At 53.4% G+C, this 16,945-nt stretch overlaps 1 protein-coding gene and 1 pseudogene across 2 annotated transcripts in view; one reads left to right on the forward strand and one right to left on the reverse strand.

The window, feature by feature from the left end:
• Nucleotides 1-16,544, reverse strand: part of PLEKHG5 (pleckstrin homology and RhoGEF domain containing G5) — a 56,381-nt gene extending 39,837 nt beyond the window's left edge. Inside the window, exon 1 of one of the 2 annotated variants that reach the window (XM_043484829.1) lies at nucleotides 16,029-16,541. In XM_043484829.1, the coding sequence (XP_043340764.1) occupies nucleotides 16,029-16,095 (67 nt within the window). In that variant the 5' untranslated portion in view covers nucleotides 16,096-16,541. Of the gene's footprint in view, nucleotides 1-16,028 lie in introns of both variants that reach the window. The other variant, XM_043484837.1, reaches the window with a different exon arrangement.
• On the forward strand, nucleotides 10,235-12,343 carry LOC122451842 (annotated as a pseudogene).
• Nucleotides 16,545-16,945: the final 401 nt, after the last annotated feature.

Here is a 16,945-nt window from a genome sequence, read left to right on the forward strand (position 1 = left end):
GGCACGAGGCCCAGGCAGGGGGCGTTGACAGCAAAAGGCTCTACTTTCTGGGTGGTGGGGGGTCACCCCAGGGCTGTGGCGGGTGGGAGGGTGGTGGGGTAGCCGTCCAGGGAGCCTGCATACCCCCAGCTGAGGGATAAGGTGCCAAGAGGCAGCTCAAGTAATTCAAACCATATGCCTGCCTGCCCACCCGCCTCCTCCTCCGGCCCAGGGCCAGGACCAGACAAATGCAGCCGGGCCCTTTGGTCTGTAATCACTGGCTCCCACGAAGCCTCGGCCCACACGAGGTGGGGGGCACCCTGGCTCGTGTTTACAGGCGAGTGGCCAGCAGGGGGGTGCCAGACCGAGCTCGGGGGAGTCAGATGATTCTTCCCTGGCAGCCATGTCTGGTCTCGGGGCCCACCCGGCAGAGGCCAGGCTTGCAGACTGCAGAGTGGTCCCTGAGCAGTTACCCAGTCCAGACTCCCCTGCATCTTAGGCCCAGAGGTGCTACTACATTTTGCTGTGTTTTCAAAACAGTGAGCTCCAAGGACATCGCACCCAGGGAGCCTGGGGAGATGTCTTCTGATCCTCAGCTTTGGGCTGAACCCAAGTAGCCCCCCACAAAATGCACCCACCTGTGGAGGCCCAACTTGGGAGCTGCTGGTGCTCAGGCCCCGGGGCTGCAGAGATGAGGCCTGGCTGCACCTCTCCCCCTCCCTGGGGCACCTACAGCCTCCTCCCAGATGTTCTCTCTGTCCTCAAACGTGCCTCCTGTTTCCCACCTCCCTGCCCTCGCTCGTACAGTCCTGCTGCCTGATGTCCTTTCCCGGTTCCCACGAGCATCGCCCACACTCCTCTTGTCCAGGCTGGAGGCCCCTATCCCCAGCTTGGCCTCCATCCTCCCTGTGCAGGAGAGCAGGAGGCACCCAGAGGCTCTGGGAAGACCCACCCAGGCTGATAAATGGGCTCCCACAGTGTCCCAGGGGGCCCACCGGCCACCACCACCACCATGAGGCAGGTGTCAAAGGCAAGCAGACACACCTGGGCCTTTTACTGGCTCTGGGGGAAACCAGGAAGCTGGATAGCGAGTAACCCTGCTTACAAACATGGGGAGGGGGCTCTTTACTGCTGGGAAGTGCAGTCTGTCCTTTTTTTTCCCCCTCTTTTCTTTTCTTTTTGGCTGCACTGGGTCTTCGTTGCTTCATTCTCTAGTTGTGGCGAGCAGGAGTTATTCTTTTTTGCAGTACTCGGGCTTCTCATTGTGGTGGCTTCTCTTGTTATGGAGGCTCTAAGGGCACACGGGCTTCAGTAGTTGTGGCTCCCAGGATCTAGAGTGCAGGCTCAGAAGCTGTGGTTCACAGGCTTGGTTGCACCACACACAGCAGGTGGAATCTTCCTGGACCAGGGATCAAACCCGTGTCCACTGCATTGCAAGGTGGATTCTGTTTTTGCTTGTTTATATATGTATGTGTGTGTATTGGCTGTATATATACATGTATATATGTGTATATATATGTACATGTATTGGCTGTGTTGGGTCTTGGTTGCTATTCGGGCTTTTCTGTAGCTGTGGCGAGCAGGGGCTACTCTCTAGTTGCAGTGCGAGTGCTTCTCACAGTGGTTGCTTCTCTTGTTTCTGAGTACAGGCTGTAGGGTGCATGAGATTCCATAGTTGCAGCACGTGGGCTCGGTTAGTGCAGCTCCCAGGCTCCAGAGCACCGGCTCTATAGTTGTTATGCAAGGGATTATTTGCTCAATGAATTGTGGGATCTGCCCAGACCAGGGATCAAACCTGTGTCTCCTGCATTGGCATGCAGATTCTTTACCATTACACTCCCAGGGAAGCCCATGTCTGTCTTGTACTCTGCTCTGTCCCCAGATGGGCAGAGTGATGAGAGTCACCATGGGCCTGATGCCATGCTAAGCACAGTTCACACATTATCTCCTTTAAGCCTCATGTCAGCCCCATGAGGCCTGTACTAATTAGCCCATGTCAGAGGTTATGGTTGAGGCCAGGGGCCATCCAGAGCTGGCAGGGGACAAATGGGGGTGAACACTAGAGCTGTGCTCTCACCATAAGGTCGTAGTGCCAGGCCCTCAATGATGCAGTCATAGGTCGTAGAAGGGGCATCCTGTGCCCAGAGGGAGGCAAGATGGCCCTGAGCTGGAAGCCCACCATCCCACAGTCTCAGGTCCTTCTCTCTGCCTAGCTCTTCCTGGAAGCTCATGATCTCTGGACAGGGTGATCCCAGGGGACCCAGGACACCAATGGCTCATTCCCTCTACTTGCCTTGCCCCTCGGAGTGGGGAGCCTTGGTCCCAAGCAGGGTGACCCCAGAGATTTCTCCCTGTTGCAAAGAGCTCCCACCAGCCAGGGACCAGGGCTGTGACAGGCAGAGGATGGGGAGTTGGAAACCCGAGGCTGCTTCACCCAGTTCCTGGCAGCAGCCTTGGACATGGTGCGGGGGGGTCAAGGCCCTGGCAAACCGCAGCTGTTTCCTTGAGAGCAGAAGTGCCATGTGAGGGCCTGAGCAGAGGGCCTCGGAGGCCCGCTGAGTAAGGGGCTGAAAGAGGAAGACGAACAGGTGGCCCAAGCTGGCCATCAACCCCCACGCCTGCCACCTCCCAGCCAGCCACAGTCGACAGAGACCTTGGTCCTCGGGGGCACCTTCCCTTCCTGAATTCACAGAGCAGGGGGTCCATGGGTCCTCTAGATGTCCCTCCCTCTTCAGCCCTGGCTGACCCCATCCACCAGGATAGTTGAGGGCAACTCCCTGAGGGGTGGACAGGTCCAAGGGTCCTGCCTCTGCCTCACTGGCTGGATAGCTCTGGGCATGACACTTGCTGAAGCTCAGTTTCCACATCTCTGAAAAGGAGTGAGGTGAGAAGCCACTCCCACACACTATTGTCTCTAAAAGATCCCGCTCACTTGGGGCTAAGCAGAGAACAAGAGCTTTCCCCCTGGGGATGAAGACTTGGGGGGTGGTCCCTGCATCCTGCCGTGAGGCCCTGCCCCTCCTCCTCACCAGGCAAGGTCCTCCCTGACCCTCTACCGTCCCCTGAGCCTCCCAGGAGCAAGTGAGCACATCTTTCTTCCACCTTCCGGTGTGTGGGGAGGCCTGTCTGGACCCCCAGCGCAGTCTGGGAGCAGCAGGTGAGGGGGTGGGGTGGGGTTGGCCGCTAACAGAGCCGACACTGCCGGAGAGTGCCCAGCGCCAGCTGTAGGGCTTGCGTGAGAAGTGGCCTCACGGACTGTGCTGTGCTTAAGTGCTCCCAGGTCGGACTGCAGAGCCTGTTAGGAATTATGTCTGGCCGGCCAGCCAGAGGCCCGTTATATAACACAGCACGGGGCCGGCACTAGCCACCCCCAGCACCCCCACTCCCCCGCTCCCCGCTGAGAGGAGGTGTGTCCCCAACCCCCACATAATACAGCAGATTTTCTGCTCCATGTGAAGAGAAGGGTCTGCTCCCACTTACCAGAGGCCCCTGCCAAGGACCCTCCAGGGCCAGAGCGGCCGGGTGAGTGGTTCCTCATGGGGCCGAGAGTGGCATGGAGACCATCCCCCCAGGCAGCAGGCATGCACCTGCTGGAGCGATGAACAGTAGGGGGCTGGCACGGGTGGCACAGACAGAGTAAACCAATCCGAAGGCTGGATACATGGACCTGAAGCCTCAGCCACCTGTGAGTCCCTCAGTTTGGAAGGTGCTGAGCCCCGGGGCACTTGGCTGAGGGCCAGCCTGGCCCTTCAGACTCTGCCGGGCCCAGTCCCAGGCTGTCTCCCCAGACACCTCTTCACAGCCTAAGACTTCTGTGTCCCACCCCCAGCAGAGCAGCCTGCACACACCATACCAGGAAGAGTCTGGCCCAGTGTGGGTCTCCCCCAACACCTGCTGGGCCCACACAGCCCTTTCTCAAACTCTCGGGGGCCCCCAGGGCTGGGACAGAGACTTGTGAGCTGTTGGGGCATGACAGCTCCCAGGACAGGGTTTGCAGAGCCCAGGACTGAGGCGGGAAGGACCCTGTGGTGGGCTTCCGCTCCATTCCCAGGTGGGCACCGTGGGCAGCTCCCCCGCAGCACACCCCGTAGAAAGGCTGTCCCAGCACTCTGCGTGGATGGTCAGCACTGCTGGGGGAGAGTCCTGCCAGCAGGAAGCCCTGGGCCAGGCAGGCAAGAGGGCCCTGTGGTCCTGGCCAGGAGCCTGTGCATCTTTCTCCCAGGCACTCTGACAGGAACCCCCAGAAGCAGAGGCTCCCACTCCATCAGGGACCCTGGCTCAGTCCTTGTTCTCCAGCCAGCAGCTGGGCAGACAAACCCCACTGTATGCCAGGCCCTGGACCCAGAGCCCTGGAGATGGATCTCCTTTAAGCCGCTTAGCGATGCTGTCTTTGCGTTACCATCTCCCCATCATCCAGAGCGGGAAGGGAGGCTCAAGAGGGCCTAGAGACCTGCCCAGGGTCAGCTGGGAAATGGGCAGGGGCTGCTGCCAGAGTCTCCTCACCACCACCTCCACCCTGTGCCACTGCTCCCACCAGGGTCAGAATAGTCAAGCTCCACGTGCTAGCAGGGTGAAGTCAATACATGGCCCTCCCCACCCATCATTGCCAGCACCCTGTACTGAGACACGGGGGCTCGGGGGGTCCTTTCCAGGGTCCTTCCCCTCCCCAAGTGCACCCTGCTTTGGGACTCTGGGAGGCCACTGATCACAGCCCTCCAAGAAAACGGGTCCCTTCCTGGGCTGTGTGGGGGGAATGTGTGGGGGAGGGTGACCGCCAGACAAGAGGCCCCTCAGGCCCAGGCAACTCCCCAGAGGGAAGGGGTGGGAGGTCCAGCCACTGTCCAGCATCTGGCCTGACTGTCCTCATCAACCCATCTGCCCACCACAGCCTGGGGACAAGCACACCCTCAGGCTACTGGCCACGGACCAGCTGCCCACACCGTTCTCAGCTCTGCTTCTAGAATGCCCTGGCCCCCACGCAGGCCATCACCACTGTGTCTGGGCCCCCTGCCTCATTCTTGCCACTCCAAGTCGGCCTCCAGAATGCAGCCTGGCACCTGGCTGAGATCCCAGCTCCTGCTGGCTGTGTGACCTTGGGCAACTTGCTTAGCCTCTCTGGGCTTCAGTTCCCTCAGCTATCCAGTGACGGTACTCACAGGGCAGCTGTGGGGATTAAAATGACTTAGTCCAGAAGAGCAGCCTCCATAGTCATAGGACAATGACCAAAAATCACAGCAAAAATACAAACTAAATCTGAAAATATCTCTGCTTTGATTAAAAATTCACTCCCTACCATCTGTGGGACAAGGTCACTCTCCCTGGCATGGCCACTCACACCTTCCTGGACTTATTCCCACCCACTTCTGTCTGGTGGAGCCATCCCCAACCTCAGCCAGGCAACTCTTTCATCCAGCCTCTACTGCAGGTGACCATACAGAAAGGTGCAGCCTGGATCCTTCTGCACTGAGAGCCCCTTGAAGCAGGTGTGTGTGTGTATATGTGTGTGTGTGTGTGTGTTAGTCCCTTAGTCATGTATGACTCTTTGCAACCCTATGGGCCCCTTTGTCCATGGACTTCTTCAGGCAAGAATACTGGAGTGGATTGCCATTCCCTTCTCCAGGGGATCTTCCCAACCCAGGGATCAAACCCGGGTCTCCTGCACTGCAGGCAGATTCTTTTCTGTCTGAGCCACCTCCCCTAAACACAGGACTGAGGCCAGCCTGGAACAGAGCGGGTGCCAGGGGATTGCTCATTGACTGAATGAGTTCATAACCAACCATTGCTCACAGGGTCAACTTCCGAATACCTCAAAACTTAGTCCAGTGAAGGTGGCCAGGAGGATCCCTGTGCAGTGGGCAGCCCACAGGCCTGAACACCCAGCCTGAGGTCAGACCTGGCCACCTCGTGGGAGGAGTAGAGACCCCGGCTAGACCCAGGCCCTGTCAGCTGGTGCGCCAGGGTTTTCCCAGCTGGGAGGGGGCGGGGGGGACGAGGAGGAAATGGAGGCCTGCCTGTATCCCCAGGGCTGTCTGTGGCTATGGCAGGGTGGCCACATTCCAGTCTCGCTGCCAGCCGCTGGCCACTGCAGGCTTTCAAACCTGGCCAGACAGTCTGAGAGGCTGGGCCCTCTGGAGGGCCAAGTCTGTCCAAGGAACAAAGGCATTTGAGCCAGGCTCCCAACCACAGAAAAGACTGGCCAGACTTCCAGGACAGCTGGGATTTCAAAATATCTAACCCATTGTTGGAACGCTGATCCCAATGGTTAGAAACTATTGTTGCCATCCCCTTGGACATCCCTGCAGAGACCCAGGTTGCCTGGGACGGGTTTTCTCTCCCTGTTGGTCCACAGAGGCCAGGGACCTCTCCTTCCCACCAAGGCAAGGATGCAGGCCCAGCCTATAGACACGGTTTCTGGGCAGGGAGACTGCTAGCTGTAATGGCTTACAGTGAATGCTGGTGTTCAAAGAGCCTCCTATGGGGCCTGGAAAGGGACTGCCTCAGTTCTGTTCATTTGTATTGCAAGAAAAATAGCTGCTAATGGACAAAGAGTGACCATGAGTGTGCATGTGCATCTGTGTGTGTGAGTGTATATGCACAATATTGTAGATACTCCTCTCTGAGGAAGGTGAGTTGGAACAGAGACTGGAGTGATGTGAAGGAGCTAGTCATGCAGATATCTGAGAAAACAGCAAATGCAAAGGCCCTGGGGAAAGGACATATAATGTGCTGAAGTTAAGGTGACCAAGGTCCACTTCATCTTGCCCAGACTAAGAGGAGTCCAAGGACGCAGAACTTTCAGGGGTTTTCTATTTTAGTAATATTTATTTATTTATTTGGCTGTGCTGAGTCTTAGTTGCAGCATGTGGGATCTAGTTCTCTGACCAGGGATGGAACCTGGGCCCCTTGCATTGGGAGCACAGAACCTTAGCCACTGGACCACCAGGCAGGGAGGTCTCAAGGACTCTAGTTTTAAAACCAGGATATATTGGTCACCCAAAGTGAAAACAGTGACAGATTTTATCTTCTGCAGATCCAAAATCACTGTGGACTGTGACAGCAGCTATGAAATTAAAAGATGCTTTCTCCTTGGAAGACAAGCTATGACAAACCTAGACAGTGTATTACAAAGCAGAGTTATCACTTTGCCAACAAAGATCCATATAGTCAAAGCTTTGCTTTCTCCAGTAGTCATGAATGGATATGAGAATTGGACCATAAAGAAGGCTGAGTGCTGAAGAACTGATGCTTTCAAACTGTGGTGCTTGAGAAGACTTTGAGTCCCTTGGACAGCAAGGAGGTCAAACCAGTCAATCGTAAAGGAAGTCAACCCTGTATATTCATTGGAAGGACTGATGCTAAAGCTGAACCTCCAATACTTTGTCCACCTGATGCCAAGAGCCGACTCACTGGAAAAGACCTTGATGCTGGGAAAGATTGAAGGCAGGAGGAAAAGGTGGTGACAGAAGAGGAGATGGTTGGATGGCATCACTGACCCAATGGACATGAGTTTCAGAAAACTCCAATAGTGAAGGACAGGGAAGCCTGGTGTGCTGCAGTCCATGGGATCACAAAGACCCAGACACAACTGAGCGACTGAAAACAACAAAGCAAGAGGGTATGTGTGGCTGGAGCAGGGTCAGCAAGAGGAGGAAATGAAGTCAGAGAGGTGACAGGGCATCAAATCCCAGAGGGGATTGTGAGGACTTTACCTTTGATTCTGAGGGAAATGGGAACCATCAGAGTTTGTTAGCAGAGGAGGAACATGATCTGACTGAAATTTTAAGAGGCTATTATCACCGAGGTAATCATGGATGAAATGCCAGGAGCTTAGGAACATGAAGGGATTCCAGGAGGGCACAGGGAACTTCCTCTGTGGCTCTGTGTTGGCCACAGAAAGCCTCTGCCCTACTTCACTATGAATCTAACAAACTTCAGTTTCTTGTGCTTCAAAGAAAACCATGGGGTTTCCCTGGTGGTCCAGTGGTTAAGAATCGACCTGCCAATGCAGGAGATGTGGGTTCAATCCCTGGTCTGGGAACTAAGATCTCACATACCTTGGAGAACCTAAGCCTGTTCACCACAGCTACTGAGCCACAACAAAAGAAGCTACCTCAGTGAGAAGCCCATGCACTGCAAGTAGAGTAACCCCTGCTCACCACAACTAGAGAACGACCACACAGCAACCAAGACCCATTGCAGCCAAAAGTAAATGAATTAAATTAATTAATTAATTTAAAATTTTTAATTTATTTATTTGGCTGTGCCAGGCATTAGTTGTTACAAACGTGATCTTCAATCTTTGATGCAGCATGTGGGGTCTTTAGTTGTGCCATGTGGGATCTAGTGTCCTGACCAGGAATTGAACCCAGACCCCCTGTACTAGGAGTGCAGAGTCTTAGCCACTGGACCACCAGGGAAGTCCCAATTAATTAATTAATTATTTTTTAAAAAGATCCCCAAAAAAAAAAAAAAATCCCATGTGCTGCAACAAAGATCCTGCGTGCCGCAACCAAGACCCCCAAATAAAGTAAATATCACATCATGGTTTCAGAAGCAACAGGTATAAAGAGACAATCTACTAAATGCTTTGAACATTCAGATCCTTCAGTGGGGACTCTGCTTCCTACAATGCTGGATTAGGTAAATTAGATCAGTCTTCCCACTTGGAACAACCAAAACTGCTGGATGAAAAAATTTTCTTTAATCTTAAAAACATCAAACCACACAAAACACAAAAGAGGAGGATCTAGGGAGGTAAATAGATGGTTTTGCACTCAGGGTATTCATGCATTCTGAAGAAAGAGGTGAGAGACAGTTTTACTTCTAAAGGCTTTGTGGAGCTAGGGGGAAAAGATCAAAGTCCAGCGAACCTCAGATCTGAGCTTGGGTCAAGGTCATCCCAGAACAATATGTCTCCAGGCGTATGACAGAAGCATGTGAACATCCTATATCATCCTAGGCCTCAAATTTTTCTTGCAAATAATTTTTAAAATGCAATGTCTAACACAGTCAAAGATAACTAGGCACACAAGTAACTAAGATCCTATGTTTGAAAACCAACAGAAACAGATCCACAAAAACTTGAGGTACTGTAGCTATCAGATGCAGATTCACATGCCTCCTCAGAGCACTGCAAAACATTGGATGATAGACACTGCTGTTGTCGCCACTTTGAAGATAATGAAATTAAAGTTCAGAATGCTAGACTTGCCTACAGTCACCCAGATAGTAAGTAAGAGAGCTGTGATTCAATACAGGTCAGTTGCTTCTGTAATCTATGCTGTTAAAAACTTACTACTAAGAGGGTCCTTAGGAGGACCATGATGGCATCACCGACTCAATGAACATGAGTTTGAGCAAACTCCGGGAGAGAGTGAAGGACAGGGAGGCTTGGTGTGCTGCAGGCCATGAGGTTCATGAACTCAACTTAGTGGCTAAATAACGGGAGGATCATGGAGTGCCCTTGATGCCCCCCACCTGTGGAAGTTTCAGAGGCATGATGTCAGAGTCTGCAGCTGTCCTTGTCCTTCAGCCAAGAGCCACAGCATTTCAGTAATGGGAGTGGACAAAGAAGAGAAGTGCCTGAGACCATGTAAGGGGATACCCATCCAGCCACCCACCCTCATGTGTCAGGGATAGGCTCGGGACAGATGATGACCAGACATAGAAAGCACATGAAGGACTGAAATACTCTGCTCCTGGGGGATAAATGGCTTTCTGGAAGACAACCTGGAACTAGCCATTAAAAAGCAAAATGTCCAGCACAGCCAATAAATAAAATTATTTTTCAAAAATGTAAAATGTTAATCCTCTTCCCCCAGAAATGTATTCTGCAGATACTCTTTCACAAGTCCACAGGTATAAGGATGCTCATTACATCATCACTTACAGGAGTGAAAAACTGGAAACAGCCCCAAATGTCCACTCATAGAGGGTCAGTTTAAAAATTAAGTATATCAATACATATCAATATCATGAAGCCATTAAAAAGAATGAGGTAGACTTTTATATACTGCAGTTTTTAATGTCCAAAATATAGTATTAATTGGAAAAAGCAACTGCATATTTTCCTCAATTTCATGTCAACATTTTTACATACATGTGCATATTTAGGTATATGTGCTGTGTAAATATTCAGAGAAAAAATCTGAAATACAATTGGAAATAACAGAAAATCAGAACTTATAGCTTCATTATTTATGTACTGTTTGAGAATTTTATAATGAAAATATATTACTTGTGAAGGGGCGAGGTTTGCAGGCCGAGGCTGCAGCTAGGGCAGCTATGTAACTGCTCCCATCCACTACCTCCCCAGTTGCAACGGGACTCACGGAACTACAGGGTCCAGCTGAGCCTAGGAGCTGCACGGAATGGTGGCAGTCATCTTACCAGTGCAGCAGGCATGGACCGGACTGCAAGCTAGGAGAGCAAGACATCAGCCAGGAAGAGGGAACACACAGCTAGGCTTAAGGCCTCCTCATCGGGATGTCCCCAGGCCCCCCAGCCCAAGCCCAGCATAAAGGCTGTGGGGGGGGGTCCCCCCTGACCGAAGGCAGGGCTTCATGCGCCACGTGCAAGCGGAGACGTCTCCATCCTCAGAGCCAGAGGCTGGCCCTTCGCAGCCCGCAGTCAGGCAGGGGGCCCTCCAGGGTGGCCTGCTCATGGGCTACAGCCCAGCAGGGGGGGCGACATCCCCCGGGGTCTACCAGGTATCCATCTTTTCCCCTCCAGCTGGTGCCTCTGAGCCTCCTAGGGCCCTGAAACGGCCAGCCCCATCTACCGCGGGTCCCAGGGAGCTGAAGAGAGGCCCCGGACTAGGGGCCAGAGAGGGACTACCCCCTGAAGAGCCACCCACTGTCGGGCTCTTGGGCCCAGAGGGACTGGGGCTGAAACTGGGCGTGGCCAGCCAACATTTCTGCCATCACGGCCTCTGTGTTGTGGAACAAGGAGGTAGCTCCACCTCACCTTGGACTTCGGGGGCCCGAAAGTTCCCCCTTGCCCCCATCAAATGCTTCCTGCAGTACTTTGCACACCAGAGACTGGGCTTCCCCAGATCCAGGGGGACAGGGGTCCCTGGGGGTGTCCCTTGGGCCAGCCCCTCCAGGCCAGCTGCACACACTTGACACTGATTTGCACAGTCTTGCACAAATAGGGGGTAAGAGCCTACTGTCTGGGGTGGGCAATGGGGGCAGCCCCTGGCCTAGGGAGTCCCCTGGCACTGCCAATGGGTGCAGCCCCGAGCACACACCCCCTGGCCCCGGACCTCCAGGCCCCTGCCCCACCAAGCGAAGGCTGCTTCCTGCTGGAGAAGCCCTGGATGTCAGCTCTGAGGATGAGGGGCCAGCCCCTCGGAGGCGCCGGGGAACCCTGGGCCACCCTCCTGCTGCCAACAGTTCTGATGCCAAAGCCACACCCTTCTGGAGCCACCTGCTGCCTGGGCCCAAGGAGCCTGTGCTGGACCCAACAGACTGTAGTCCCATGGGGCGGAGGCTGAAAGGTGCCCGTCGCCTGAAGCTGAGCTCCCTGCGAAGCCTCCGGAAGGGACCAGGCCTGCTGAGCCCTCCCAGTGCCTCCCCTGTTCCCACACCTGCTGTCAGCCGTACCCTGTTGGGCAACTTTGAGGAATCATTGCTGCGAGGACGCTTTGCACCGTCCGGCCACATTGAGGGCTTCACAGCAGAGATCGGAGCTAGTGGGTCCTACTGCCCTCAGCATGTCACGCTGCCCGTCACTGTCACCTTCTTTGACGTTTCTGAGCAAAATGCCCCGGCTCCCTTCCTGGGCGTCGTGGACCTGAGTCCCCTGGGGAGGAAGGGTTACAGCGTGCCCAAGGTGGGCACCATCCAAGTGACCTTATTTAACCCCAACCAGACTGTGGTGAAGATGTTCCTCGTGACCTTTGACTTTTCGGACATGCCTGCTGCCCACGTGACCTTCCTGCGCCACCGCCTCCTTTTGGTGCCTGTGGGTGAGGAGGGGAATGCTGGTCCTGCCCGCCGCCTCTTCTGCTACTTACTGCACCTCAGGTTCCGGAGCTCCCGCTCAGGCCGCTTAAGCCTGCATGGCGACATCCGCCTGCTTTTTTCCCGCCGGAGCCTGGAATTGGACACAGGGCTCCCCTACGAACTGCAGGCTGTGACCGAGGCCCCTCACAATCCACGTTACTCACCTTTGCCCTGACTGTCAATGCCCTGAACCCCCTGTGGGCCAAAGACCTGCCCATCCTGCTCCATCCTGGACAGAGTGAACACGTGGAGAGGTGGCGAGAGACCTCTCAGGCTTGCATTAAAGCCTTCCCCATGCTCATGCCCAAACTGACCATTTGGGTGTTTAAAGCTTCTGACCTTACCACACGCTGCCCTGTTCTGGGTCCTCCACTTGCCGGCCCCTCCCTTGGATTTCCCAGGCTGGCTGCGACGGTGGGGAGGAACTGGAGCTACCCTGAGGTTGTCCTAAGTTCCCAGGCAAGTCATGCCAGCATTGCCTCCCTGTCCTGGGCAGGAGCCATTTATTATTTTATTTATTTTTAATTTATAATTTATTCAAATTGGATTGCCTTGGTAACCTCCCAAACCTGATAATTGGCATTGCCCCCCTCCTTTCCCACTCTCAGATATTGCTCCAACCTCAGGAGTTGAAGAGGCTGATGTGGGGGCTGTGGGAGCAGTGTTCTCCCTCAGCTGAGAGCAGAGAAGTTATCCCAGAAGAACTGAGTCACCAGCCAAAGACTCAGCTTCCCCTATCCTTCCCAATGCCTTTCACTTCCCTGACCTCACCCCCCCTGAAAGCCAACTTGTGTGTGTGTGTATGTTTGTGTGTGTGTGTATGTGTGTGTTGTGTGTGTGGTACGGACATGAGAGAGAGAGTGTGTGCATGCAGTTGCGCACACATCTAGGACTCCAGACCCTGGTTGTCCCTCTCCTTCTTCTGCCTGTGTCTCTTTGCTTTGGGGTCCTGACTGAGGAAGGTGTTCAGGGTACAGAGTCAGGGCCAAGGACTAGGGTGCCTCCTCCCTCCTGGCCAGATTCTGACCCACCTACCTCAGTTGGGGTGAGGGGCACCCCTCAAACTCAGTCATGTAGTTACCAACTACCCCATTCCCCAGTCTAGACTCTGACCCAGCCTTAGCTCTGATGCCTGGGGCTGGGCTGAGGGGAACAAACATTTGCTGAAACTTAAAAAAAAAAAAACAACCCAGGAAAAAAAATCGCACCTGGTACTTTTTTTTTTTTTTTTTTTAGAAAAAAAAAGAAAGAAAGAAAGAATAAATTCTTGTTTGGAAACTTGAAAAAAAAAAGAAAATATATTACTTGTATAAGCAGAACAAGGCTTCCCTGTTACACTCTCTTTACCATCTGGTGGCTCAGATGGTAAAGAGTCTGTCTGCAATGAAGGAGAGCGGGGTTCAATCCCTGGGTCAGGAAGATCCCCTGGAGAAGGGAATGGCTACCCACTCCAGTATTCTTGCCTGGAGAGGTCCATGGACAGAGGAGCCTGGTGGGCTACACCCCATGGGGTTGCAAAGAGATGGACAGGACTGAGAGACTAACACACACACAGGCAGAACAAAGTTTACACACATACATATGTGTGTGCATATGTGCATGTATGTACTTTTTAGAATTATATGCTAACTTAAACGGTTTAAATGACCAACTTTCACTTGCATTATTCCAAAAGTGTTAGTTGCTCAGTCGTGTCCAACTCTTCGTGACCTCATGGACTGTGTAGCCTGCCAGGCTCCTCTGTCCATGGAATTCTCCAGGCAAGACTACTGGAGTGGGTAGCCATTCCCTTCTCCAGGGGATCTTCCCAACCCAGGGATCGAACCTGGGTCTCCTGCAATGCAGGCAGATTCTTTACCATCTGAGCCACCATGAAGCCTCCTGATTCTTTGTCATATTCTCCTCCTCATACTCCCCCAAATCCACTCTCCAAACTGCTATCAAAAAGGATTTTCTAAATTGCAAGTCTGAAAATGCTACCTACTCTGCTATTATAAAAATGCTTAAATGCTCATCACCCCCAAGGATGAAATGTGAATTCTGTAAGATGCTCGACCATCCTCTCTCTGGATCAAGCACCATTTCTTTATACTCCCCCCTTCCCACAGCACCCACAAGAACCCACCCACTTCTCAGTCTTTCCAATGTGTGTCCCAATCATACTGCACAAAATGCCATTTCTAGCTCCTGCTTTTCTCTCTTCCTGAAATCAATCCTTTCTACCTATAGTCTTTACCCAGTTGATTCCACTGTATCCTTTTGCTGATGCGATTCCTTAAAAAAAAATCCCCCAGATGGGTGTTACAAGAGGAACCTCTCTTATGTATGAACCCATTACCCCACAGTCACATCGCTCTGTTTAATACACGTCAAACTGCTTTTCAATTTCCTGTTTTCCTGTCCTTGGCACACAGTGGTAGGATCCTAAAAGGACAGGCATTTATCTTGCTCACCACCACCAGCCCAGCCCCAGCACAATGCCCAACAATTAATACGAGTTCAGTAAATATTACACCAAAGCTTGTTTAACTCTAAAACTTGGAAATATGGCAAAAGCATAACTAGTGGTCCTGTGTTTTTTTCCCCCTTTTTGGCCACACCACATGGCCTGCAGGATCTGACTTCCCCAACCAGGGATCAAACCCACACCCCTAGCAGTGAAAATGCAGAATCTTAGTCACTGGACCGCCAGGAAATTCACACCAGTTGTCCTTCAATATCAAAAACAAATCAGTAAAGGGCTTAAAGACATAATCAGGGACTTCCCTGGAGGTCCAGTGGTTATGACTCCAAGCTTCCACTATTGAGGATCCGGTTCGATCCCTGGTTCGATCAGGAAACTAAGATCCCACTAACCTCATGGTGTGGCAAAAAAAATTATTAATTAATTTAAAAGACACAAACAAACTGAAGCAGCAGGGGTGGGCCATTCTCTGATGTCCATGTGGCAGCCATGATTTGGGGCTGTAGCCCACATCTCACACAAGCCTGGAAACAATCTCCCCTGCAGTGAGTGAGCCATGATGGATCTTGAGTGAACTGGACATGGGTCACTGGAGGCTCATATATTAGCGTGAGAGGCACCTGTCCATTTGACTCTCTGGCCACTCCCAGCGGAGACCCCAGTGTAGTAGGTAAGTTTCTCACGGCGATATGAGCCAGAGGAAGGCTACATCAGCAGTGCAGACCCTTCCCAGGGAGGGGACGGCCCTGCAGGGAGGTCGAGTGGGTGCTGAGTTCCATGTGACTGACTGCTTCCTAAATCTGTCTTGGTCCAGCCACGGGGGTGGGGAGGGGGTGGTGGGCAGACAAAGGTCGGAATGAGGGCTCTTCTGTGAGTGCTAAGAGGCCAGCAGCTAACACACCTTCAAGCCATTTTCTCTTTGGCCGGGAACAGGGTGTTTCCCAGGCCAGGGCTCTGACGGTGGGTTGCTGGAAGCCTATTTGAGTCCACGCACGCCATTCCTGATCCCCCATTGCCAAAATGCGTCATGGCGTGCATCAGAAGTGAACTTACAAATTTCGATGGTTTTGGAGGAATGTCGCAGCCCTACAAAGCTACAGTTGGGAACCTGCTCCTGGCCGTCCTGCCACTGGGGACCCAGCTTTCATGCACAAAACTGAAGGTTTGAAAGTCTGGGGGCTGCTTTCTCACCCACCTTCTACCTCCCAGAAAAGGTAGCTGGAGAGCCTCCCCCACCGCAGGCCCTCCCAGCACCCCTCCTTAGCAGCTGCCGGTGGAGCAGCTCTTCACACAGGACCCTGTTCTTTCTTCTGTCAGGGGTTTGATGGCTGAAACCGAAAGCCTCCTTTCCCCGCACCTAAGTCAGAGCTGATGGCCAAACCTGCCTTCCAGGCTCTCAGTTCATTAAATCACCCCTTAGGACAGAATGTGCGCCCAGCCTGCAGGAAGGGTTCTCAAATGGTCCAGGCGAATTCTGCAAGTGAGGGGCCGTAACCAAGCCCCTCCAACACCCACCAAATCCCCTTTTCTCGCTCCTCTTCAACCCTCCTTTCTGAACCAGAAGAAGAAATTATACTCACCGGTTCCTGAGTGGAGGCTGAGCCAGCTGCGCGGTGGAGACCCGTGTTTTGTCAGGACAGAATTCATGTTTGACCTCGGGTGGTGGCACCTTGCCTGCCCTTGAGCCACGTGCTAGACCCACAGTCTCCGTCCCTCTCTGCCCGGCTGCAGTCCCAGCCCTGCAGTCCCTGGAGGGCTTCTCCTCAACTCAGCCCCGATCTTAATTTCTCCAGCTGAGTCGTCTGCACAGAAAACCACTGAGCTCTCAGCCCTGCCAATCTGCCTTTCCTCCGACTCAGGCCCCCTGGGCGCTGTATGGTTTAATGTATGGACTTGGTGGCTGGGGTTTGCACCGTGTTTTCTTGCTGGCGGATTCCTCTCCTTGGACTTTCCATCCCCAAGTGCCCATGTGCTCCCTGGAACGCACTTCTTACACTGCTGGCTGCCTCGGCGGGGGCCTTCCCTTCTTTCCAGGAAGGCAGTGCCACGAAGACCCTTCCCGGCTGGACTCCTTAGCGGGGAGGAAAGTTCGTGGCTTTTCCCTGCCTGGCCGACATTCACAGCCCAGAGACCAGCCCCGAAGCATTAGAAACACCCCAGGCACAGTCTACTGAGCGCCACAGCAGCATCTGGACCAGTCGCCATGGCAACCCTTGGCTTCCCAGCCCAATACATTGTCTGCTCAGCTCGACTCTGTTAGCTGATTCCCAAAACTGCTTACTCAGCTCCCGGGATCTCCAGATTGGACCCGCTGCCCCTCAACTCCAAGTGTGGCTCCTTTCAGGCTGCTCCCTCACCCCGCGGCCCACCCTCTGTCCTCTTCTTTTCCTGGCAAAGCCTTGGAACTCTTTCACTCGGCCAAACCTTTCTGGAGGCCCTGCATCACGTGTCTCCTCTACTGCACAGATGGGCCCCATATTTATCTTAGCCACTGTTC

Source organism: Cervus canadensis, chromosome 13 (genome assembly GCF_019320065.1).
Source record: "Cervus canadensis isolate Bull #8, Minnesota chromosome 13, ASM1932006v1, whole genome shotgun sequence".
NCBI classification, from domain to species: domain Eukaryota; kingdom Metazoa; phylum Chordata; class Mammalia; order Artiodactyla; family Cervidae; genus Cervus; species Cervus canadensis.